Here is a 27,208-nt window from a genome sequence, read left to right on the forward strand (position 1 = left end):
GTTACAGGATGACTGTGTGACTGAGCTGGACACACACCTGACACAAAGCAAAACAAAAACATATTTTTCTTAAATGTTATCTTCGATAACAGAGCCAACCTGCTTCTCATTCGACGATCGTTGTGTGGTGCAACTAAAGATGCCGCGTTGGTACATTTGAAGTTACGCAATGAAGTTGGACACCCCTAAAAGCCCCGTCTTCATCCCTGTAACCCGTCTGCTCTCTCACTCGCTCTCTCTATCTCGCTCTCTTTCTTTCTGTCTTTCTCTCTCTCTCTCGCTAAGCAATGCCGTGACATTCAAGGTTACTCTAATTTTCTTGTTGCTCAAGCATCAAACTCAATTTCTGAATGCTCCGCCCCTCAACAATACAATAAGACACCTCAGCTTCATTTGCGCGATGAGACCAGTCTCTGCCAGTGTGAAGGCATCTTTACCCAATGGTCACACTGTGATGAATGACATACCTCTTGCTTCTAAGTGGTATTTTGGCAAATGCTGCAGAGGCTATCAAGGAGGGGGTTTCATTCTTCATTTTTTTTTTTTTTTTTTAAATTGTAGGTTATTTCTCAAACTAAAATCGTCTTCCCTCCTCCTACTATTTTTTTTCACTTTTAATTTGTGGAAAAATAAAGAACAGCAGCCGCGTTAGTACCATCGGCTAAATTGGCCGCCGATGTTCCACCGCACCCTCCCCCTTCCCCTTTTTTAAATTTCTAAGAACTTTTTTACTATTATTATTATTTTGTCATCATTTGTGAGCGCGCGTGTTGTGTTGTTTTGGCAGAATGAGGTTTTGGACTCTTTAATTGTTGCCCTCTCCTCCCTCGTCGTCCTGCTGGTCGCTCGTCCACAGCGTCAAGTTGTCTCGTAGCAGCTGCATGATGAGAGTGGAGTCTTTGTAGGAGTCCTCGTTGAGGGTGTCCAGCTCGGCGATGGCGTCGTCAAAGGCGGTCTTAGCCAGGTGGCACGCCTGCTCGGGGGCGTTCTGGATCTCATAGTAGAAGACGGAGTAGTTGAGAGCCAGGCCCAGTCGGATGGGGTGAGTGGGCTGCATGTGCTCCTTGCTGATCTCGTGGGCCTCGCTGTAGGACTTCTCAGAGGACTCCACCACCGCGGCACGCTTCTCCCCCGTGGCAACCTCGGCCAGGTAGCGGTAGTAGTCGCCCTTCATCTTCAGGTAGAACACCTTGCTCTCGTGCTGCGTCTCGTTGCAGTTCTTGATCAGGAAGTTGTCGAGGAGGTTGAGCACGTCCTGGCAGACGGCCTCCAGCTCCTTCTCGATCTTTTCCCGGTAGGCCCTCACCATCTCGATCTTCTTCTCATTACCATCGGCCGACGTCTTCTGCTCAATGCTAGAGATGACGCGCCAGGATGAACGCCTTGCCCCAACAACATTCTTGTAGGCTACAGAGAGAAGGTTCCTCTCCTCATTGGATAGTGCTTCGTTCAGCTCTGTGACCTGAGAAGGAGAGACAAAGAAGAATATGCACACATTAGCATCTGTTTTTAATAAATGTAGAAGCAATAGTAGTAGAATCAGATATATCGTCTTTTTTCTTTCACACATTTTCCTTCCTTGTCAAATCCTGACGCCTACATTAACCACAATCGAATCTTTTCACATATGCAGTAGTTCTCCATATAAGAAAAAATGTGAAAAAGTGTTTCCCCTTTTAATTTGCAGATTTCCATTAAAATTCAGCAGCTGACAATATGTTACAATTTTAACAGCAATCACAAGATGATGTAAGCAACAATGTGAAAGAAGGACAAAAGGTTCAGATGTGCAAGTGGTCACAGATGGCTCTGGACGAACTCGACTACACCCGAGGCAATGGCCACTGCATCCAGCAGGGCGAGCCACTCCTCCAGCACCCTGACATCACCCTCTGAGATGACCGCTGATTGGCTGTCCTCAGCTCTGAAAGCTTGTTTTGTTGTTTTTTGACAGGCCTGTGTCTGGCTGAAGGATTTAATCCTTTATACCCCACTGGGACTGTGCAGCAGAAGCATCTTTACAGACCTTTTCTCAGTATAAAGCCTGTTGTTACTTTCTTTTTCAGTACCGAATTCTGCTCCATGAGCATATCAAAGCAGGGGGCCCCGGCCGATCACGTGGAACAGCTCTTCACAATGCCTTTACTGAAAGCAATATCGGTCGACATAAAACTACATTCTGGGTTTAAAACTGATGGGATTGTGCTGGTATTTTAAATGAAGAAAAACAAACTTGCTTGATTAAGATTAAGCTGCTTTACTGTAATGCCCCAGAAACAACAAAAATGATAAAGTGACTGCTGAAAAAACATCTTTGAGTTTACAACCCAAAAATCCATGTTACAGAGACCTGCTCCTTACTTATAGTTGGTATTACTGGTACAGTTGTCATTTAGAAATTCAGCAACATTTGAATTGACCTGACATTAAAAAGTGAATTTAAGCACTTTGAATTGACAAGAACATAAGTGGTCCCCTTTTTCTCAACAGCCATTTATCTACTTTGAGTGCTGTGTTTAGGCACAGCAGTTCTTTATCTAATTGCTAACATTAGCACTGAACACAACGCACATCTGCGGCTGATCTGAATAACGATATAATACTAGATATCATTTCAAGGGATCATTTAAGTTGTTACAATTCATCTTGCAGGGGATCATGAACATTTATTGAAGATTTCAGAACAATCCATCCAGCAGTTGTGAAACCATTTCATTCAAAATCACAGACAACCTCATAGTGGTGGTCGACGAAAAGCCAGGGGATCACAAAATTCACTGGGATCCATCCTCTGAGAACTACGACTATCTGCACCTTATTTTGGGCCAATTAATTTAGTAGAGGTAGAGATATTTTACTGAAATCTATGACCTCATGGTGGCACTAGATGAAAAGTCAGTGGATCACCAAAGTCATTAGGCTTCATCCTCTAAGGACCATGACTTTTTGTTTCATTGCAGTTCAACATGTTTTGCTATTTTTGTTTATTATCTTATTTGTCTTCTCCTAACTTCCCTCTGTTGATGCGCTCTAATGGATCACATTTAATCATTCTAATGGAGACATTTCAAAAAACATGATCAGCCCTGATTCAATTTCCCATCATATTCTCCTCAACAAAACAACATTCAGTCGGTGGGGCGTGTGCAGCATCGTCGACACATGGCGGAGCATCAGTATCTTGCTCAAGGACACTGACAATGGAAAGCTTAAACCCGTGACCTCTGAGGTGTACCACAGTCAGCATGAGCTAACAGCTGTGTCACTCCGCCTTAGCTTGCCTGCAGAAGCACAGAGCAGCTGCTAATCCATTTTTCCCACTTGTTACTACAGACTCTAATGATGCAAACATATGACTAATCATGTGTTCATCTTATAAACTCATTAACAGTATGTGTAAGTCCTTAAACACATCCCCACCCATCTATAACTGCGACTCTTTGCTCTCAGTGATAAAGCGATGGTTCTGTTCAACAGACCTGACCATCCGCCTTCAATAAGATTACTTCAACTGTAAAAGGGAGTGGAGGGCAAAGAGCAATCTGATGATGCAATCTCCTGTTACCATGGCGACTGCAAAATCTGCTTTGTTTGTGTGAGCCATACTCTTCTCTGCTGGAGACACTGGCCTCGAGCTGCTAATGGCGAGGATGCTGACATGGCTGGTGGTATGGAGAGGGCTACAGTACCGTGGGTGGGTATAGTGCAAAACAAGTCTTTCATATCTCACACCTTTCAAGCCGACTCATACACTGGGTGTTGGCCTGAGTGATATCATTTTTATGGCTTCGTACAGGACACAAATGAGTCAAAGGCAAACAGGCTGCACATGAAACAACCAAGAACTACAAGCAATCTCTTTCCTGAATTTACAACCTGTGTAGTGGCATGTAGACCCTCTTTCTGTCCATTCAGTGCTACAGTCAAATAGTCATTCTATTAAGTGCAGACATGGTAGCCACTTGGTAACCACTTGGTAACCCTAACATCAGTCAAACCTTTCTACATAGAAAATATCAAAATCTAACATTCTAATTGTCTAACTGAACTCTCTATGAGCATTCATTACCACCATCTGATCAAATTGACGACTCTTTTTCGCTTAACATGAAAACTACAGAATAGTAGCCCATGAACTTTTTGATAGAAAATCCTGGTCAGTAGCTGTTTGTAAGTTCAAATTTAGCCTAGTTAGATGTTAAGTGGTTATTAAGTAGTAAATGGTTAATTTACACATCGCCTAATGAAATTAAAACCAGTTGCACCTCACAAACTAGCTCTTACATAGAGATGAGCTGTTATATATTAATATAAATATTTATACCAGCATGAGCTAGCTAAATGAACCAACAGACAAAGCTAACATTAGTGTGCTACTATCTGAACCGTTTAGACTGAAGAGTAAAAGAGATATTAATATGGTCGATATATCTGACCTGACACTTTATATTTCAAACACACAAAAAACACACTTGAGCTCAAATAACAAAACTTTATGCAAGCCCATGAACTCTTTTAATGGAAATACTGTTTGTTACACCAACTGTTAGAAAGTTCAAATTTAGCCTAGTTCAAAGTTAAAGCTAGCTAAATGAACCAACTGACAAAACTAACTTAAGCATGCTATCTGACCGGTTTAGACTTAGGAGTAAAAAAGATATTAATATTGTCAATATATCTGACCTGAGGCTATATATTTCACAGAAAAAAACACACTTAAGCTCAAATTAATAACAAATGACCAAATAGTGACAATTAGCTTAGCATAATCGTATATTTCCCTCATCTTTTGACCAATAAAACTGTCCAGTTCAGCCCAGTCCAGGCATATTACAATGAAATGTACTAAAAACCACAACTGCCCCACAGTATCTCTGCATTAATGATCACTTTCCTCACGTCACCTGATGACCAAATGATCATTCCAACTTGGTCTAAAATGTAACTAATAGCCAGACTGCCCTTAAATCTGCAGTGCACTTTCATGCTCCGGAGAGGAAGTATCTTTTGAATGTACTCATCCCGTGTCAAGTTTTACATTTTATTGCCACCTTATGTTAAGCTATAACAGCGAAACCATCAGAATGCTTCCTGTTCGTTTTTTTCCGTATGTTGTAATGAACAGTGCAGCCTCTAGAGGGCCGCGAGCACGGCTGCTTTTCTGATACTTCACTAAGGAGTGTCTACACAAGACGTTGTAAATTTTTACAGCCCTCATAAATAAAATAACCTCTGTACTGGAAGTATGAAGAAAAGCAAACAATAAAATGACATCCGTTATGTAATGATCCTACTTACAAGCACAGAGGGGAAAAAAAGCCACCCTGCACACCCCATTAGACATTCCTGAAGCACATCGCCGGCCTCCTCTCTATACCGCTCTATGCCTCAGCCCATTAAATTGCAATTAGCGTGAACGAGGATCTGACCTAAAGCAAATGCAACCAGCGGAGTGGGTCAGCGCTGGAGCAACAGAGAGGTCAGAAAAACAAGGCCTAAACAACCCGTCTGTAAAAACATGGCTGCCTTTGTTTCAGAAGGCTGCAGGGTGAGCAGAAAGCCCTGACGGAAGCTGCGGTGCGGGGATGACAATAGGGCTCTGTCTACCCATAAAGCTCATCAATCGCGCCTGCTCTCTCGTGACTCATCCTTACACAGGGCAGTCAAACTTCCAAACAACTGAGTGTTAATACAAACAAAAGGCCAGGAAGGACAATCAATAACTTCCTCTTTGACAGCTCTCCCCATGACCATTAATATCCACAGGAGAGACGCTAAAAAAGGGGAGAGTAAGAAGATATATTGGGCCTGAGTGGAGTCTGGAACTGAATGGTCACTGTCTTTACATTTCCATTTGCCCGGGATACAATTCACATATTAATGGCTTGCCATGGTCCCACAGCTTCCCCGTTTTTTCTCCCAGCTCCACGCTTTTCCTTCTGTCTTTTTCCTTTGCTCATTTGCTCTCACTCCCCGCTCCCCACACCCTCACTCCTAATCTGATGTGACAACCCCCGTGCCGACCCTCTTTCAGGCAGCGGAGCACAAAGGCGCAGTGGACTACCTGACGTCACTGGCAGTGTGAATAGGGCTAGCTGGTTTAGCCACAAAGAGAGCTGTGCAAAGAAAAGAGGATGCAAAGTGAGGCAGAGTGTGTGTATGTGTGTGTGTGTCTTAGTAATGGTGGTGGAGAGGGAGCTTCAAGTAGCTCTTTGTGGCTTATGATTGTAGTTTTTCTTGGCTTATACAGTAGGTGATGTGCACAGCCAAAAATAAAACGCATAAAGCGGTTTAATCACTTGTAAGGAAATCGAATTAAACTACTGGGCTGGTGTGAAGAAAGGAAATATACAAATGTGAACAAAAGTAAAAGTACTCTCTGCTAAATGCTGACACATATCACACTGTGAGTAATGACTTTAAAACAATAAGATGACTGTACCAACCCAGATGTTTTCCTGCTAAGCAATAGCAAAGTCACATAAGTTTCTGCCTCAGAGATCAAACGTGAGTTATGATAACGCTTCCTATTCACTTCTCTGACAGCACAGAAAAATTACAGATCTGACTGGATATAATAACATTACTGAGCCACTTTTTACCATGTACTGACTTGTGGCAGAGACCTGCATTACTTGTGGCAGACCGCCTAAAAGTATATAGCATGAAAATGGTAAAAAATGAACATTAGCAGGAGTATGGGTACTGCATCAGATGACAAATACTTTTCCAAGAACACAACTTTCAAACGCCCTAATAGAAGGTCAAAGAGACCGTAAGCCAATTAGCTATAAAATTTGAGGTTTTTTTTGTATATTCTAATTTAAACAATGTGATGAGATATTTAGCCTAAGGCTGTTGACAAATTGCACAAAATGAAATGAGTGCCTATGTGCATTAACATTACATGTTTTTGTCTGGTCGCAAGACTTGTATCACCCGGTTGGGGTAGGTCTGGATTAGATTTAGAGATAATTGCAGGGAAAGGGTCTGTTTCGGTATGGAGCTTTGCAGGTGTGGCTTGAAAAATTTGAACTGTGCAGGACTTGTAGTATTACTAACCATTTGAGTACTGAGAGTATTGGGTAATTGTACTACTAATACTGGTATAAGCCTGTTTCAGGTACACAGGCTGTTGTTTCACTCTTATGTATTTAGCGTTGGTGCACCTTCTAGGTAACAAGACCATGTCAAAATCTTTTCATACTTTCAGGTCTGTAATAACCCTGTAAACTCATTCAGGGACATGATATCCCAAACAAATAACCCTCATCACGATGCTGAAGCAATAAACCAACAAATCCCAACCCTTCTTTTATGAACGCGAAATGTAGCTTCATGTGACATTTCCCTCAATCAAGTAAGAGGAAGAAACACAGGAACATAATCATGATTAAAATATGAAAGAGACTGATTTGCAGACTGTCCTTAGACTCATTTGCAAGCGATCAGTAAAGCATGAAACTCATGAAACTCATTATCAGGACGGTGTCCTCCTTTGCCCCAGTGTCAAAATCCTCACTGACTATCGTGGTTTTACCTAGAAAGTATTGAAAAGAAAATCAAAGATCCCCAAGACTTCCTATCACTTGAACTCTCTTGATAAAGCTAGTCTGTAAAAAAAATTGCCTGATGAAGGTCTGAGGACCAAAACATCATGTTAGTTCTTAGGTTTTCCTTTTGAGTCAAGAGTTTTTGATTCCAGGCACCTGTCACTAAGATTTCATAGGGTCTGGAAAGAGTCCTACCATGCTACGTTAACTGTCACATTGACATACTCATTCACTGTAATACCAAACGAATTGAACCCTGAGGATTAATTGTGTCAATTATTATTTGACAGTTATCACCTAATACCAACCGACTGAAGACTTACCACTGTACACTGTGCACTGGTACAGTGGTAAAAGCAACAGTGTGAGTGACGTACGAGTTCTAATACCCAGATTGGTATAATAGATGGATTCACTAGGCTCCGACTTTAAATCTGTGATCCACTCTTATCTCTCCTCTCTCTTTCATATCAGCATAGAGCCTTAAATAAAACATTCAGGTGGCACCCTCTACTTCTTAGACAGTACAGACCGTTGCTGTCAAAGGTTAATGACAATTGTGCATGTCATATGGGCCGCTACTGACGTTCATTCCATGAATAACTTGACAACAGGTCAAAATTAAATTTGTCTTGTTTGTCGCAGGATTTGTGAGCTCTCTGCAACCTGCAATAGTGATTGCAAGGGAAGACCCTCCACTCTGTCCAATGGCAAGTAAACTGAATATTTTTCTAGTTCTAACAAGACCCACAGAGCGAAATCTCTCTTCAAATAAAACAACGGAGCTCGGCACGCCCTCTTGTTTCCTGTCATCTCTAAACCATTACTGCCAAATGGAAGCATAAAATTGAAATGATCAAGCTTACTTAAATTTCAGGAGTCGCATTCTCTCGCTTAACACTTTCACTCAAACCTTATCAATAATTGAAGCCTACCAATGTGATACGTTTTGAACCAGGACCTCCACTATTTGGATGAAGTAGCTGTAAAAAAAAAAGTGTGCGCCAAATTTAGGAGGCGGATACATATTTAATCATGACTGCAGGTATTCTGCTGCATGTATACAATGACTTTTACTTTGTATTCTGTGCAGCCACAAAAACATCTTCCAGGATCCTAAATTCTATCTCATCTAATCTAATTTTCTGCTTGTAGTTTGGGCGTGCCCTGACATGATTAGGACATCGCTGGTTGCAAAGTGCCTAATTTAGTGAAATCCTCTAAAAAAACATTTTAATTGTGGGTGGTGAAATGTGTTGAGTAATGTGTTTGTGAGAGGAACATCCTAAAAGCCCTGCTGTTATAATGCAGTTTAGTTTATTAATGTATTAATGTGCAGGCACTCTTTAACAGTGAGTCAGCAAAAAGAAAAGTAGGCATCATAACAGCAAAAATGATGCTGCCAGATAACAAAGTCCTGTTAGTTTGTCTTTTAGAGGGGACTGTCCCTCAATGTAAATCTGCCCATATAAGAGCAAATGTAAGAAAGACTCTTACAGTAGATCCGGAACCGGATTAGAGGTGGTTTGGTAGTTAAAGTGTGTGACTCACCGCTGAGTCAAAACTCATTAGGGGACTTCCTGAAATGTCCTGAGATGACATCAGCCACATTCATTACAGGGTCCAGGTAGAGCAGTGTGTTCCTACCTCAGAAATACACAAGTTTGCTTACTGTGCTAAAAACTCCAGGATGAGGATGATGATGATGATGATGATGATGAACTAGAAAAGTGGAAATGGTGACTTAGAGCAGACAGGCATTTTCTGGGGCTATAACCCCATTTCCTAGTTTAGCACACTGATTGTTATGGCAGTTATTATCTAAAATGAAGCTCACAATAGGTGTCCAATTCACATCATGACACATTTTGAGTCCAGAAATTTCATGTGATCTTGAAGATACCATGAAATTATAATTATTGAGTGATTTTCAAGGGAAATATGAATAAAGATACAGCAGTATGAAATTTACCTCGCAGTCAAAATTACATAAATACACGATGGCTTATACATTTAATTCCTTTTTCCCTCATCTCCCTCAAGATTTCCAAGCATTACCGCCTCTCCCGTAGATGCACCATCCCTCCCACACATCCGCCCACACCGATCACTCCACCACGCAACAGCATTTTCTATTAAAAATGTGTCCCACGGTAAATGTATAACGCACAGATAGCTTGTGTATATCGCTTTAAGCAGTGAGAACTGAAAAATCACTATGGATCAAATCCGTCTTTCTCTACTACTGTATGTCGTTTCCCATGGCAACAGCTGGAGAGTGAGACTTCCGAGTGGCAGTGACGGTGCTTTTGTTAGCAGATCAGCTGCGGATGGCGATTTTAATCAACGTTGTTGACCTTTTGAGGGGAATTTATGTGACCCATCTGCACGAGAAGCTCAAATGTTATTGAGATGTCTGATAACAACAGCCACACCCCGACATTTGTTTTTTTGTCCTTCGGGACCTGCAGGATCATTCGCTGCTGGTACAGAGCATAATGCCTGTATGTTTCTGTGATTATACATGTGTTAAAACCCAGTGTCTGTTACAGCTTGTATATTGTCTTTATGTTAGGTGTCTTAAAATGATTCAAATGAAGACAGTTGGGATTTATAGAGATGCAGATTATTTTTAAAGCACAGTTTCTTTTATCCAACACAACACTAGTACAGTCAATACATACATATAAAGTAAAAACAATGCATGGAGCAGTACAGTACCATGCATCTGTTATTGCAATGAATGGACTTCCATGAGAGAATAATGCATTCAGTCCATTAAGTGTGATTGCAGCCTTGGCTGTCTGTGCCATGCACTTCCTGAGACAAAGACGTAAGCTCGCCAACAGGGTGTGTGCGTGTGCGTGTGCGTGTGTGTGTGTGTGTGTGTGTGTGTGTGTGTGTGTGTGTGTGTGTGTGTGTGTGTGTGTTAAATTCAAATCACACTGGATAATGTTACCCTGATGTAGAAATGAATAGTAGAGGAAGGGAAGATTCTCATCTCGTGTAACATTTGAGTGTCCATATAATCTGATCATTTAATAGATGTTGTGTGATTGCAGCGTGAGGGTTAAAAAAAAAAAATAAAGATCAATGACCATGAAGCTCTGTATCCTCTAACTTTGGGGTTTAATCACTCTGCATGCAGGACTCCTGCTGAGACATCTGCAGTAGAGTTATATGACTTTCAGGCTTTTAGACAAATCTGTGATTCTCAGTTGTAATTACAACTTGGATGTTTGTGTGAACTGTATTTACAAGTCAGTAACTGGTAATCACAGTAACCCTAAAGCCAAATTAGGGAATGATATTAGAGAAAATAGTAGTGAAAGAGCTGAATAGTAATTTTGGATCTGTTCTTTAGTGAGTTATTTGGGGACAGCACTGTATAAACTACAGACCGGGACAAAAACTGTGTCTTGGCTGCTTTTGCTGGGACTTAAGATGTAATACCTCTTTCAGACCAGTACCATGAAATGGATTAACCCACATCTGTGGTTGGCTGAATGGGCAAAGTGCATCATCCAAAATGGTTTCTTGATCCACCTTTCCAACCTGGATAGATTGTGAGCAGCTCACTTTTTATGAACAGGAAGAGGCATGTCAGCTTGTATTATTATAAACATTCGTGCATGATTTGGCTAGCTTAAAAAGAAGAAGAAATAGAGAAAAGAAGACTGAGGGAGAACTACGCCGTCACGGTGTGCTTGCTTTCTGTAATTCAGTGGTTTAGCAGTCGTTGGTACGGAGTTCAGCTGCAGACTGAAGTCTCTGAACAGTGACGCTGGGGGATTAACCTGTGAAAGCGGTCCCGTCTGAATCAGGTCAAACACAGGTTGAACACGAGCTCAATACAGTGCAACATACCTGGGTTTGTATGAGAGAGAGCTGTGAGTGGCTTTGTGTGTGGTTGATTTTACTGCTTCAAAAAGCTTAAAGGAATAAAGCTGACATTTAGTTGAGTTTTTTCTTCATCGCTGAACACTCGTTTTCCTTGTGGGAATATGGTTTTCCCAAAAATGGAAGGTTATGTGTTTTTTCTTCTATTCGGCAAACCAAGAAGCTGCATCAAAATGTCAAAATATCCTTTTAACATACTCTCTGCAAGCACTGCTATACTGTGCATTCTTCTGCTTTGTGTCTACAAGCTGATTTTCATAGTGAATGAAAGAAAATGTTAATTAATGCATTGAAAATATAAAAAACTAATATTCTCAATGCATTTATTGCTCTAAATTCAACATATTTTTTAATTAAATACATTTGTTGGTCCAAGCACTGAATGAAAAGGTTGAGGCAGTGTGCCCATGTTGATACTATGATGTAACAGTTTCATTAGATATGCATGCTACAGTATACTACCAAGCTCTTTCTACATGAATACATATAGCTGCACAACCTTACACAGCATACATGCAAATTCCTCATCAACAGCACGCTGTAATAAGACATGCTTTTGTAATATGCAGTGGTTTAATGGAGTGGATTACTGCTGTATATTTCACAGCGCAGGTCTCAGCAGTACATGATTGCGAACGCTTAACGACGAGCGGTCACAGTCAAGCGGACTCTTTCAGAAAGGATGTGGAAACCGATGAGTCAGGAATTTATCAGACCCCAAGTAATGGAGCGCATTCTGAGATGTGCGATTGTGATAACGTGTGCGGGCGTTCAGTTTTGTCTGTTAAATGGGGCGTACGTCAAACCAGACAATGGCTGCAAATCAGCATTGTGAGTCCATCATCGTGTCAGACAGTATTTGGGAGTCTGACAGTTTTAATTGCCAAGAGATTTATTTATAATAATTTATTGTATTGTGAAAGCTGTGGTGGAAGGTTCTGAGCATGAATTAGATTTTTTTTTTTGTGTGTGTGTGTGTGTGTGTGTGTGAATGTCTTTGGCCTTTAACATTCCCTTTTGAATAAAATAAGAGTCAGGAGCATTTACTGAACAACTGGAAAACTCACTTTCTGTTCATCTACTGTAGAAGTCCAGGACCTTAAATCTAATATTTTCTGCCTCTTTATACACAAAATGACTAAATATTTGGCCATTTACTGGGTCTGTATCAGTCACAGCTGTCCCCGACAGACAGAAAGAGGACGAGCAGAATTTAAGGCTGCTCTCAAATCTGTGATGTCACACATTGCTCCTGAAGATGAATTTGGAAAAAACACTAGAGAGAGCTGGTAATGACTCTGAGCAGGAACATTTATTTTTAGGAGGAGTGCTTTTTTTTATATCTAACAATGCAGGCAAATACTATAAAATAGCACTATGTTACTGCTACTGAATATAAAATCTTGCTTTTTTAAATCTCTAGCTCCCAAATAAAAGAAAAGACTACCTCAGATGAAAAGAATAACTAACTGATTTCACTTGGTCCATGATTTATTCCTATTAAAAAATGAGGAGCTACATTATTGATGTTGTAGAATATTAGAGCTGATGGTGACACACAAGCTCTTCTGATATCTGCTGTAAATCTTATTGTGTCAAACTACAGCACCTGGATCCTGAATCTTTTTGTCTGTGTGATTTTGGCTTTCATTGCCACCGGGCGGTTACCATGTCTGCAGTGGCAAGGGATTCCCCTCAGATGATGGGCGAGGCAGCAGACACACCCCGCTGCCCAGTGCTGCAGAGAGACTGGCTGGGTGAGGGGCAGCACTCTCTCTCTGACTCGGCATAAATGGGAAGGGGTGGAGCCGGGGCCCCCTGTGGCATTACCAGTACAGTGAGTGGCCTTTTAAACACGCCGACACCTTTTACTTGTTGACTCTTGGAGTGCGGAAAAAAGTAGCTCCTTAATTAATCTTGCTTTCACCACCATTAAGACACAACCACTTGACTCACATGCCGATTCTTAACAAAAGCAAACAGATGTTACTCTTAATGAAAATCTGAACTCATTCTATGGTCTTTTTCAGAGGTATAGAATAGAAAAATGGAACCAAGACTACTACTATCTGAATATAAAAGTAAAAGTAAGTACTACAGCATCACTAGGAAGTCACTATGAATAACCACATACACTATGTGAAGCCCTGCATGGATACTGTAGCCATTCTCTTGAATAAAGAGGAGTGGGCCTTCTCACACAGCTCCACATTCCTTCACCTCTCCTGACAAACTATACCCTTTCCTTTGAATGATTGTATAGTCCTGATCACTGTGATACTGTGAGACGAATCTTTTAGTGAAGCTGTGGTGAAAAAGCAGCACTAGTGAAATGGTGCACTACGGGTGGGCCCTGTGCTGCATCTTGGCAGATGCTGCGGCACGCCTCTTGTGTGGGAACCAGGACGCAGGGATGCGGTTGCTACACAGCATCGATTAACACAGCAGTCATGCTACAGTTTGCAAGGGTGCCAAAAAAAAGAAAAAAAAGAGAGGAGAGGAAGAAAAAAAAAAAAACCCCGACCATTTGCTGCAATATGACATCTACGGAGCTTTCTGGAAAGCTGTCCGTCCAGCAACACCCACGTCTGAAAGGTGAACGCTTGGTTATTTTGCGAGAGCTGCTTCTGCGCAAATCGATTGCGATCAACCTTCAGCCAACATTGCTGCTCTTCCCAATGCGCCAAACGGGAGGGCACACACACACACAGAGAGAGAGACAGAGAGAGAGAGACACATACACACATCCTGTCTTGTCTGTTCTTCCTCATCAAGCTAAAGAAAAGTGGGGTTTTTTCACACTCAATCGATGCCTCATCATTTTGTGCTCAGCATCATTCAAACCGGAACAGGACCTAACCGCAGCCTCCCATGTCACTCTCTTCCTCTTCCTCATCATCATCATCATCATCATGGTACCACCTAGAGCTCTTCCTCTGCTGTTCCGTATGCGCATCTCTTCGACGCGAACAATTTAACGCTCTTTTCATGATCGCCCAGACGCATCATTTAAAACACAGTCTTGTGGCTGTCAGAGAGCAAGGGGGGGTGGGGAGGGGGGGCTGTTTGGTGTGTTTTATTTGCTCCTCTCACTGCCAGGCTGAAAGGCACCGCCCCAAGATCAAACAGTCCGCATTTCAGACAGCCAAACCCGCAGCAGCGCACCCTCCGACACCACCAGCTGATTCCCCGCAAATCAGACACTTCAAGTCCGGCTTGAGACTATTGAAAACTATGAAGCGACACACCTCTTGACATGTTGAGACCAATGAAATGTGAACCCCAGGCTTTACAGGCCTTTGCAGTCCCGTTCCAAAATGATGTTGCCCGAATCTTATTATAACAGTATTTGATCACTCTCCCAATAACGCATTTCTTATCAATGCGCTCTTTAATCATAAGTTTCATACACCAACTTTATGTGGCTTATTCGGTTGAGTCAGAAAGCTTCAATGTGCTCTGACATAGAGGATCAGCCCCTTGCCTGCGTATTACTTCCCTAAATGCTCTCCCATACACACTGACATACACATACACACACACATGTATCGATGAGGTTATTGATAATAAAAAGTGGTCCCCCAAAGAGAAAAGGTCATTACAGAGGAAAGCTTACTTACCGATTTCATGGCAGCTGCCATATCATCATACCTCTCTGCCTGCTCGGCCAGCCTGGCTTTCTGCACCAGTTGCTCACGGTCTACCATTGTTAAAAGTGCGTGTGTGTGTTTGCGTCCTATGTGTCCCGAGCTGGAAAATCGTAATGTTGAACGTGTTAATGCGGAGTAACGGTAGCGGCTCCTCTCGCTGCAGCTGCTGCCTGCTGTCTGTGCGCCTGCCGACGGGACACCCCTCCCCCTCCGAGCACTTTCCCCTCAGTTGTGTCACCACCCCAAAAAGGCGTGTCTTCACCGGGTGATGTAACGAGCCTGGCAGCCCGCAGAGCTGTGGACGCTCTAGTCTAGTATTGCCCTACAGGGTTTGGACTTCAAATGTCAAAGGAAAAAAGTGGTGTATTTTACTATAATATGTCTGCAGTGTGTCACTATACGACAATACATAGCACTTACTCACATGGCAATTGCAAAGCTTGGCTACCAAACAAGGCAAGGGGACAATTATTGTGGACCCCAGACCACCAGGCCCCCCTCAAAAGCCCACATTTCCACTGTGCTTTGTCATGATACAATTTAAAGGTCTCCACCAGACATGTTTCAAGATACATAAGATACATGACATGCTTTTTCCTCTAATTTCTCTAAGTTCATTTACCTAATTAAAATATTTAAAATGACATCTACTCTTTGTCTTACAGTAAGAAATCCAGATTGTATGAAGATACAAACATTTCAGAAGAACTGCTGGACACAAGATGTCTCCTGCTTCACGGTAAAGTCCATGCTCATTGTATATCTGCACTGGAGTACCACAAGTACCATATTGGACCACATTTGGCCCAAACTAGTTGTAATGTCATAATTCCTTAATCTCAGATTTAAGAGCTCTACACATATATCATTCTGCAAAGTGAGGCTCAAACATCCAAGAGAAGTAACAATAAGAAAACCCCATATTTGAATTATTACAAAAAGCACAATATCAGCTGATATTATTAGGGCATCATGGTAAGTCCTGCTTTATTACCTAATCTTGAATCTTTAATGTATGTCTTTAAGACCTCCTTGATTTCAGTTCATATTATTCTTACATGATTGATAATCTTTAATCAGTTTGTGTTTAATCAGATTACCACACAGCAAACCTCATGTAATACTCCAGGGTAGGAATACTGCACACAGTGCACAAAGAGGGGGGGCCCTGCGGATCATTTCTGCCCAGGTGCCACCTATCACATCTATCTGGACATGGCCTAGTGATGCTATGTCCAACTTGCACTGAAATGAGATTGCACAGTATACACCAAGATAATGTTCTATGTACTACATAATACTTTTGTAATTGTGAACTATCAAAGGCCATATGTTACAGTGAGTGCAGGGGTTCTCTGTAAGCAGTGGAAGTCCAGTAGACTTTCATTAGCAGTGACAACTATAGGATGTATCTGTAACAAGTAATTTTTTTTTTAAATGCACATTTCACATATAAGTTTTATAGTACAGTCTATGAAACAATTTTCTGTGTTCGTGTCTGATTGGCTGAGTCACTCTCAAAGCACAGCACAGAGCAGCTCATATCTTATGTTTGACATTCCTGCAACAGCCACTTGGCAGAAGAAATGCAAGGCAATTATCATTTAAAAGCTAAAGGTAATTATAGCCTCTAAAACATTCAAATATTTTTTTAGTTTTACTGCTGTTTCTAAAGATATCAATATATAATAAGTTAAGAATAAATACATAAACTACTGGTTTTCTGCAACATGTTTGGGACACTACTCCTGTAAGCATGCAAGTAGTATTTCTGGTGATAGTGATTGTTGGTGTGAAGCACCATACTGAAGCTGAAATGCTGATTCATTTTATCATGAGTCATCCAATACAAACACGCCCTCCTAGGCCATTCTGTTTTCTGTCCCTGTCGACACTGGATGCTTCTGAGATTGATCAATCAGCTCCACTCTTACTAATGAGCCTGGCAGACTACAAGAAGCCATTTTAGCTTCTTTTTTCTGCTTACAGTATTCATAGTAGGTGTACACATATCTGTAGCTAATCCATGAGTCGAACATGTCACCTTAAGATACTATAGCTATACAAAATGTTCATTTAAGATGTTCCTTTAATGTCATTTAGATCAATTAGATTAAGGCTATTTTTGCCATCAAACTGTATGAAACCTGGTACAAATATGCATATTTTAGTTTTGACAATCTGAAATGATCAATTTAGATTATTATTACTTGAATTATGTAAAACTTCAATAATTTAAAACAGTGTTTTATCATTTGTGGATGTCCTGAATTGAAGTTGGCTAATCAACATTTAAATCAAAAGACATATATCTATCTATCTATATATATATATATATATATATATATATATATATATATATATATATATGTTGTTATATAGATTTTTTACAGTTTAAAGTGAGACTACTGTATGTAACACATTCCCTCTCAGTTGAATTAATAACCAATTAGTTTTGTGAGTTTTGCTTATGACTAGTGTAAGGAAAATCATTTTTTAATACATTGTTTTTAACTTTTTTTGTGTACAGTACACTGAGCTGTGTCACATGCCTGTTCTCACTCTGCACTCCTATAGATTCACTTTCATCATTTGTTCAAAGTCAACATTTGATTCTCTATTTTCACAACAAAAATATATCATATACTGAAAAATAAGCACATTTATTTTGTCACATAAATGATTATTAGTTACATTTATTTATATGATGGTTTACAGAACACATGTAGCACATCATTTATTGGTCAATGGAGAGATATATCCACAAGATATAACACAGAGGGATGTGTTAGGGGATGGTTCTATGAATTCTTTTTTTGCATTTATATTTCTCTTTGTTTCATGACAAATCACTCCTTTTGATTGCCTTAATCTGGCATACCTTACTTAAGCCTCATCAGAATAACATGCACAGTAAATATTTAAACAATCTCAGGGCAAGAAAAAGACAGACAGTTAATAAAATATTTGTTTTTCTTTGTTTATCAAATAGAAAAAAACTGTGTACATTGTATTTTGTATCATATATTTATTTATAAAGTGCTTAATAGGCATAGATAGTTATAGTATGTAGTCATATATTGTCATATTAGTTATTTTGTATGTTGTTGTTGGTGGAGTATTCCTTCAGCAATGTGAAAGCTGTTATTTACATAATGTTTACAAGTCCCAGGTTGGTACGCCCACTTCCTTATTCATGGCGAAGGTGGGAGTTTGGTTCTGTTGAAATCACGACAGTGAGCAGGTGACGCCAGCATCTTCAGAGTGGTCACAGTTGTGCACGTTCCAGGATATATGGGAGCACTGCTGCAAGGAGGCCTCCGTACCGCTGCACTTGAGATTGTCCAGCAGGATTGTTCCTGCGCCAGGCCCAAAGTAAGCTTGTCCCCGAGCCGCCATGGCCTCCCCGCAGCCGAGCTGACGGCATACAACCTGTGCATCAGGGAGGTCCCAAGCATCGTCACACACTGTGCCCCATCCAGAATTGGAGTACATCTCCACTCGACCCTCACAGTTGTGCTGGCCATCCACCAGCCTCACCGTTCCTGCAGAAACAAAGAGGTATCTTACACACACACACAAATAGATGAAAACATGAGCTGGTGTTGTGCTAGTTGAAGATTTATTTGGCCTACCTTCAGTGGGTGGTTGGGTGGTGGTTGGCATCCTTTCTGTTACTCTAAAGTCACGCGCAAGTCCAATGTTGAGCATAAAAGCTAGAGGAAGCAGAGGAGAACAGAAAAGGCTGAGTGATGCTTCTGTGTCTCATGCATACTCAGGAAATATCAGTTCACAAAAGCATTAGCAAGGCTGTCCTCCTCATTCTTACTGCAGTGATCAATACGCACTACAGTAGAAAGCCAATGACTTGCTTCTTTTATGACCATGACACAGAGACATCATACTTCACAGCAAACTTGGTGAGTAATTTCAGCAATTGTTATGTTTATATTCCTGATTGTCATACATAGATTATACCAACTTTGTCAATTTGAATTTCTTGCTGAGGGCAGTATTTCTCAAGAGCACTTATAAAACATGCTGCTGTTAGAAATCAAAGGTATAATCACATTTTCCTATCGAGCTGAATGATGTGCTGTAAGTTAAGGGAAGCCTGTATGTGCTTCCTATTTAGCCTCAAAGAACTGAAATTTGGCCTGGAGGCAAGCAGTGACGCTGATGTGCCTTGACTCATTCACTGTATTTTTCATGCTCTCTGGGCTGTCTCCTCCTCAGAGTACAACAGTCATGCATTGCAATGGGACAGCTCAGCAGGGCGGACATAGATGACTGGATAAATAGGAAGTACAAGTTCAGTGGAAGTGGGTGACTTACTGTAAGATAGGCGTTGTGTTATTATGTAGATACAGATATTCCCTACTGTATTTTGTGCATGTTATGAATGTTTGCTTAATGTAACCTGCTTCGGCATCGCATTACGTCAGAGTTGTCCAGTTAAGTCTTACGTGCACAGATAACTCCAGCGTCCTCATGATGGCCACAGTTGTGCTGACCCCAGCCCAGGTGGAAGCACTGGGACAGCTCCCCTTCGTTGCCATTACATTCCACATTGTCGAGCAGGATCGGACCAGAACCATAGCCAAAGTAGGCCTTAGACTTGGCTGCGATTGCCAAGCCACAACCAAGCTGCCTGCACACCACGTTGGCGTTGGGCATGTCCCAATCGTCGTCACACACCGTGCCCCAAACATTTTTGTAGAGGACCTCCACACGACCCTGGCAGCTACTGTTTCCATTCACCACACGAATGGCTAGCTTGCCTGCACAGGAAGAAATAGATAGATACATAACTGCAAATTTAGAGTAGAAGTATGCTTTTCTAATCAGATTTGGCTGATATTTGCATATAAGGCAGTAGTATAAGAAGCTGAGTCTACGTTGATGGCACCTTTTAAATTTCAGGATTTATTGTAGTTGTATACTGTAGATGTTTACAAAGGAGAAATCAGTTTAATATTGTTACCTTTTGTCTGGGCAGTTGTGGTAACAGTTGTTGTACTTTGTGTGACTGTAACTTCCTCGGTTGTTGCTGGTGGGAAAATATGACACATGACAAAGTTATCTTATGACCCAAAACAACAAACACATCACACAACTGTCACATTGTAATAACCATTGTATGGTTAGTCTGCTGTTTACCACAGTATCACCACAGTATCACCACAGTATCTTATGTCACTGTACAGCACAGGGACACATTCAGAGACTATCAGGGAGAAATGGCTCCCCCTATTGGTCATTTTACAAAAGTGCAAATTACATTTTTTACTGTGAAGGCAGAACATCAGATACTGTGCATACACATTAAGCTACATACAAACGATATACCTGCAGTGCCCTGTGTAAGCCAGATTGATCTCTGGCTTCCGGTAGGAGTGTTCATCACAAGAGGTGCAGTAGTGGATCCTAAACCTGGGTAGATGATAAACATAAAAATGATTTTACATGTGCAGTACAACCACTACTATTACCATTTCCACTAATAATAGACTAGTATTACCTGCTACTAATAACGATACCCAAAACTACACTATACTACTTTGCTCCTCCTTCTTCTACAACTACAAAAAAGCGCAATTTAACTCTCATGACTTAATTCCCAAAAGGATCAAAGTGTGATTTTACGCTTTTCTACCCAATTTGTGGAATGTAACTAAGTAGATTTATCAAAATGCTGTATGTACTTCAAATTTGAAGTACTTCTACTTCTGTTCTACCACATTTCAGAGGGTATTATTCTATTTGTATTTATTTCTCCACCATATTCATCATTTACTAATACAAATTAAGATTTTACAGTACATAGAAGACATATGATGAGCTTGATGATTAATTGTTACTCAAAAAGTTAGCACTACCTAGACTCACTACAACAGTAAAATGCTACTTAAACAGTAATACATCAATACTAATAATCTATGTATTATATGTAATAGTAAATGTCTCACAGAGCAGTTTTAAGTGAAATAATCAGTATTATAGTATCATAGCCACTGATATTACCACTAATATTATAACACTAATAATAACAAGACCACACATCATCAGTAGTAAAAAACAGTAGAAGAAAAGATAAAACTTTTGTATTTTTTGAGATATTTGTTTGTATTATAAAATATATCCTATTGTCTGTGCTTATACCATGACTGAGAGCAGCATACCAGTGCAGGTGACCCCAGCGTCCTCATGATGCCCGCAGTTGTGGTTCCCCCAGCCCAGGCTACTGCATTTATACAGCTGCTGCTCGTTGCCATGGCAGTTGACATTGTCCAGGAGAATTAGGCCTGTCCCGTAGCCAAAGTAGGAGTTGGTGTGTGCCGAGACAGCGTGGCCGCAGCCGATCTGCTGGCACGCCACCTCAGCATCGATATTGCCCCAGTCATCATCACACACCGTCCCCCAGCTTCCCTGGTAGTAGACCTCCACCCGACCCTGGCAGGAGTTCAGTCCACCCACCAGACGAACGGTGCCATCTCCTAAACCGAGAGAGAGAGGTTTATAAGGATTGGTATTTTAAGACACTGCAGGTTTCTTCAACTTCTAAATGTTTCAGAGCACATGGTACCAGGTAGGATTTGCGTGAGAGGAAATGAGAAAGGAGAAGGGTGTGTGGGCCTATACAAAACATGCGGTGATTGCACAAAATGAAAAGCAGTAGAGTTGAGGTGAACATCTAATATTGCAATGAGCACAGATGTTGTCACCTTACGCCTCAGGACTGACAAAAACACACCGTTAACAGAGACAATAGGCGTTCTCATGTGCCCATCATTTATAAATGCTCTTCACCTGAGAGGAAGTCATGAATCTGGGTAGCTTTGGCCCATTCCCAGCAGGATTCATGACAGCCACTGGAGGATCAGCTGGATACGTCATATGTAAACTAAATTTGAAACTGTGGTGTCTTATGATCCACTTGAGATAGAAGAGAAAAACAACACGTAGACCGCAACAAAGGCCAACCCAGGAAACAATAGAGCCGGCCTGGAATTCAGGAGCCCTTTGAGCTGTATTGTGTATTTCCCCTGGAGAGGTTAAAGATATACTTTCCACTGAGCTGTGTCTTTGATGTCCGCCACAATATTTAGTGACAGTTTGTACAATTTGAAACAAAATGATTTCTCCAGTTAAAAAAAAAAAAAGTATTTATGACCTTGAACATACCAGTGCAATCATATCATGTTTGCTCTAGATGTGTGTGTGTGTGTGCTCATCTCAAGAGGATTCCTGCATGTTATTGACCCACACATCCAAAAATAAGCCATCTTTCATTACTTAATGAAACCTGCCCTAACATCTGGCATACCACCTGTCTATGTGTGTTAGATTTTGATAATAGATTATAACTAATCATCAAATACAGAAACGCTGGCCTCAAGTTTAATTCCTCGGAACACAAACATATCCTGTAAAGCTGAGAAATTGAGCATCAGAATGAGAAGTGCACACTTATTCAGTGGAGAGACAATGTAGCATCTGTCCATAAACCTTTTTTGCTAATCAGCCTCATGGCACTGTTCCATTTTTGGAGGTGGGGGACTCATTTCATCAGCTCTGTTCACTGAAGAGTTAAGCCAAATATTGCTGTGGTTTGAGTTTTCCAAAAGACACATTTAACGTTGGATCTAATGTTGATGTAAACAGTCAGAAAATTTATTTGGTCAAAATAAAAAATGACAAGTTTATTACAGTCATCGCCAAGGACTATAATAAGTTACATACTGTGGTTTCATTACTGTATACACATCTTGTTTACATACAGTCAGAATTTATTTGTCACATATTCCTCAGTATATTATCTCAATCTCAGTGCCTCAATATTGTGATCACTTTGAATAAAATTACAATTGAGTTCTTGGAAACTCAAAATCTGGATCATTTTTTTAACGTTATTTTTTAAAGACTAATATACCTCTGTGACCTCTCGGGTTGGCAGAAGACCAGTCTCATTAAGATAAAAGCAGTGAGCACTTACCTAAACCTGCGTTCCTGGAGGACGGTGTTGTGAGACCCCCGAAACCTTTTGCCCCCACCACTGATGGTTCTGGCAGCAGAAGAAACATGAAAAAAGAAGCAGGAATAGTTACTCTCTCCTCTTTTTTAACCAAAGTTACAAACATAAGAGATGATTCACCAATACCTGTGCTAAAGTTTATATTAAAGGCTTTACCTCTACACGTAACGGCCACATCCTCATAGTGGTAACAGTTGTGGATGCCCCAGCCCAGACTGTTGCACTGACTGAGGTCTGTCTCACTTCCTTTGCAGTCCACGTTATCCAGCAGGATGAGCCCTGAGCCTTGACCAAACTGAGAGCTGCTGCCCACCGCCACCGCCGATCCGCAGCCCAACTGCCGACACACCACTTTGGCATCCACCATGTCCCAGTCGTCATCACACACTGTGCCCCATGTGTCATTGTAGCGCACCTCCACGCGACCCTCACATCGGTTACGTCCATTCACCAGTTGCACTTTGGGGGAGAAAAGGAAATTATATGTGTTAGTGCTTTCTCTCTTTTTGAGGGAAGTGGGGACATTTCTTTGTCTCTGGTTATGTTTGTGCCACCTCATTAACAAAACCTGAGGTTCATAAAGGTTTAAGAAGATAAGAGAAGAAAAGAGAAGAGAAGTAAATAGAACAGAAGAGAAGAAAAAGAGAGGACTGGTTGGGTCCTAATGTAATGACGGTTAATTTGAAAGAAAAAATAAGAGATCCTTCTGGAATAAGTCTAATCCTGCCAAGTTAAGGCACACAATAAGCCACATGACTCCCTGGACAAGAGCGAGGTGGATGCAGGAGGGTGGGTGGGAGGTTACATAGCAAATAAGTCATTGAGGGGATTAGAGAAATGGAGAGCTGGGAAAGTGACCTTGTTTAGAAAGCCCCAGGCACTGATATACCTTCTGTGCTCTCTTTCACTGACACACAGCCAGCCAGCCACTGATAGGTTTTCATGACGTGGCCTCAGAACATGAGTGTCTAGGACAGGTTTGTGGAGGTGCAGGTGCTGTAAAGCTCATGCTTACCTTGGTACTGCGTCCTCTCGGGGGATTGCACGGTATTGGCTGAAACAGGAGAGAGGAGGGGATATGGGAGAGCGAGGGAGAGGGAGAGAGAGAGAGAGAGAGAAAAAGAGAGAGAGGGTATGGTCAAATTATTTGTTGAAAGGAGGTTCTTGGCCTTGCATAGTTACTGTACTCTATATCTACTATATCTATTTTCCTGTAACACTAGACACAGCCTGAAACCACAACAGGAAGCCTGTTTAGACCACATACTGCACCGGCACAAGAGCTACAACAGAGATACGTCCGCCTGTTCATTTAATTTCATATTGTATTATGAAAGTGAACACACACAAAAAGATAAAACAAAGGCTGAATACAACATCTAAATAAGTTGTACTCTGTATTAGAGCGCCTCTATTTGATGCTTGTCCATTTCACCTTGAACAAATAAACCCAAAAGCCAATTAATGTATGAATTAAAACAAAAGTTGATCTTTTATCAGCAGGACTGTGCTATGTGATATACATTTCAGAGATGTGTGTGTTTTGATGCAATCCATATTTTCCCAGGTGTCCGTGAAGACACAGTGGAAGATGTTTCTGGGTCTGTACAGAGGACATTCTAATTAGCTAATTAACATCAGCCTCAGGGCTGAGTAATGCATCAGTTTATGGTGTCACATGTAGGTTACATAGTGGTTTATATTCTGTAGAGAGACAGTTCTTATCCTAAGGGGGATCATAATACTTGAATATCACTTACTGGATACAGCCCGTCTGTTTATTTTCAAGTCTCCTGTAATGAGAATACAACAAATGTCAGTCAGGCAAACATTTCGATATTAAGTGGCAGAACAAATAAGCTGGTGTCAGCACATTTGGATGAACTGTTCCATATATTTGTTAATCCATAATGTCCAGTGAATGAAATCAATCCTCGCTTTAAAACAGCTGGAGGGCTCGTAGCCAGCTTCTGTACCACTGGTAAACACAGAGCAGACAGTGACTGTGGACACAAAAGCCCTCATCTACAGGGAGTTCACTTGCAGATACGCCCGGTTCTCCAGCATTATTAAAGCCTCAAGCATGTGGTTAAGCCACTGAAACACAAGAAATCATCTCATGTGTCAATCCTTTTTCAGTTTTGGGCAGTGGTGACCGTTCCTCTAATCCCACAAGAACATCTTGAATGAAGATTAATTTGGTAAGTATGTATTAGTAAAGTATGGAGGAGCCAACAAAATGATATTCATAGACAACTAATCTGAAAAAATTTTAAGAGGAAAAAAAATCGTTTTTTAAAAATGTTACAGCAGTATATCAAGCCTTGGAATCAGTTTCATTCTTCATACAGCCTACCTCTGGTCCTTAGCCAATGTATGAAAAATTACCCCCTCTTGGAAATAACATACTTTAATTAGCGTGTATTTTACACTTGCCATTGAGCACTTAAAATAGATACAACTTTTCAGGCCTATTACTTTCACATATATATTTCACATTGTTCACTATAACAATGAAAATTACACTCACGCCACATTTTACTGGAACCATATTGAGAAACATGATGTTATTATTTCATCAGTGCAAATTCATTTCAATTAAATACTGAGGTTACTCTTATAGTACATTTTTAGACTGATTTTACAAAGTGACTTTCTGATGTTCTGTATAGGAGAAAGTTCAACTCCGAAAATCTAGAAGCTTGGAAGGCCTTGAGCTGTTTTTGGTCAAATCTCACACAGCACCCCTCACCCCAACACCACCCACCCCTCACCCCAACACCACCCACTCACTCACCGAGTCGCAGCAGCACACTGAGGGTCACCAAGACGAGGGATCCCAACAAGGACACCAGGAGCCAGACGGCCGGGTTCCAACACCTGTACTCGCTCTCCACCACACGCTGGCCTCGCATGGCTGCCTGACTGACCATCCGCCTGCAACACACACATACTTTCAGTCTCTCTCTGTCAAGCTTCCCAAAGTCCTAAGCTAACACAGCTAAGCTTAGTAGACTAGGGGTCCATTTTCTACTACTACAACAATCACTATTCTTTATCCTGGTTCAGTGTAGCCTCATTATAATATTGGATTGTTTTCTCTGATGGAGCCTGCAGCTGTTGTGGTGGTACTGTAGTAGGTATTGATGGTAGTCTGAGGTCAGTGTAGTTCAAAAAGAAATCAGTTCCAGAGATTATGCAAAGCGCACAGCTGACTTTGTCGATAGTGAGTGATGATGGCATAACAGCACTTCTCGGTCGATAAAATATAAGTCATCCCTATTTCCCAGCCAGTGTCCAGCGAGTCCAGTAACGTTGCTTTGTAAGCACAAAATGGCTGCCGTGCACCAACCTGGCAGCAGGTAACAGAGGCCGCTAAAAGCTGTATGAGCAGAGAAGCTTAGTTTGCAGGTTTCACAGCATCAACATTAGCCGGGGATGGGGAAGGTAGGCTTGGTAGACACCTGTGCTGTAGTCTTATGCAAGGGGGTTTCCTTGAGACAAAGAATATTGGGATTTACAGACGATCACTCACTAATCAGAGCTAGATAGGACTGCAGGCAGACACTGAATACCCATCATTCTTGTCAGGTGAGAAAGTGGGAATGGCAAATGATCAAATACTGAAAGAGAATGCTTTATAGGCTTTACTATAGTGTGAGGATGTGATTGAACAAACAAAAAATGTCACAGTTTTAACATACGTTGCCAAAAGAAAAGGTAAAAAAAGTATGTTATAAAACTTCTTTGGGGACGTTATAACTGTCACTCATTGTATCTGGAGGGATCAGGAGTGTACAATGACTGACTTTCAAATGTCACATGTGCTTTTAAAGCAAGCCCCCCAACTCAGTGATATCTTTGCATGTATATAGAAGCATGTTGTCATTAAGAGAACACAGTGTGTGGTTCGGTCTTGGCTTGTTTGTCATTTCGCTCATACAGAATTCCCCCTGACCTTACACTGGAATGTGTATTAGGGGATGATGAGGGGAGAATTTGATATTGGCCCCTCGAGATAGTGGACATTCCGAGCCCTGGGGGCACAAAAAGACATTTCTGCTTTCTGT

At 41.2% G+C, this 27,208-nt stretch overlaps 2 protein-coding genes across 2 annotated transcripts; both read right to left on the reverse strand.

Annotated features, from left to right (window-relative positions):
* Positions 1-709: 709 nt before the first annotated feature.
* ywhag1 (3-monooxygenase/tryptophan 5-monooxygenase activation protein, gamma polypeptide 1) lies at positions 710-15,202 on the reverse strand. The gene is made up of 2 exons (XM_062432787.1): positions 15,074-15,202; positions 710-1,462 (listed from the first exon to the last, which is right to left on the reverse strand). The coding sequence occupies exons 1-2, from the start codon at positions 15,158-15,160 to the stop codon at positions 806-808; spliced, it is 744 nt and encodes a 247-aa protein (XP_062288771.1). The 5' UTR covers positions 15,161-15,202; the 3' UTR covers positions 710-805.
* Positions 15,203-18,331: 3,129 nt separating this feature from the next.
* On the reverse strand, positions 18,332-26,071 carry LOC133994441 (scavenger receptor cysteine-rich domain-containing group B protein). Its single transcript, XM_062433694.1, has 11 exons — positions 25,936-26,071; positions 24,899-24,931; positions 24,154-24,192; positions 23,295-23,597; positions 23,100-23,168; positions 21,286-21,600; positions 20,453-20,530; positions 20,088-20,153; positions 19,570-19,884; positions 18,739-18,819; positions 18,332-18,648 (listed from the first exon to the last, which is right to left on the reverse strand). Exons 1-11 carry the CDS (start codon positions 26,069-26,071, stop codon positions 18,332-18,334), a joined length of 1,752 nt encoding a protein of 583 aa, XP_062289678.1.
* Between the last annotated feature and the right edge of the window lie 1,137 nt (positions 26,072-27,208).

This window comes from Scomber scombrus, chromosome 14, assembly GCF_963691925.1.
Source record: "Scomber scombrus chromosome 14, fScoSco1.1, whole genome shotgun sequence".
Lineage (NCBI taxonomy): Eukaryota > Metazoa > Chordata > Actinopteri > Scombriformes > Scombridae > Scomber > Scomber scombrus.

What these genes read in the sequence shown, in the direction of transcription:
- ywhag1 (XM_062432787.1), bottom strand. Translation starts at nt 15,160, where the DNA reads ATGGTAGACCGTGAGCAACTGGTGCAGAAAGCCAGGCTGGCCGAGCAG. An exon ending in TGGCAGCTGCCATGAAATCG is followed by an intron (nt 1,463 to 15,073) that starts GTAAGTAAGCTT and finishes TCTCCTTCTCAG; the next exon opens with GTCACAGAGCTGAACGAAGC.
- LOC133994441 (XM_062433694.1), bottom strand. Translation starts at nt 26,071, where the DNA reads ATGGTCAGTCAGGCAGCCATGCGAGGCCAGCGTGTGGTGGAGAGCGAG. An exon ending in CGAGAGGACGCAGTACCAAG is followed by an intron (nt 23,598 to 24,153) that starts GTAAGCATGAGC and finishes TCTCCCCCAAAG; the next exon opens with TGCAACTGGTGAATGGACGT. An exon ending in CGCTGGAGTTATCTGTGCAC is followed by an intron (nt 18,820 to 19,569) that starts GTAAGACTTAAC and finishes TGCTTCCTCTAG; the next exon opens with CTTTTATGCTCAACATTGGA.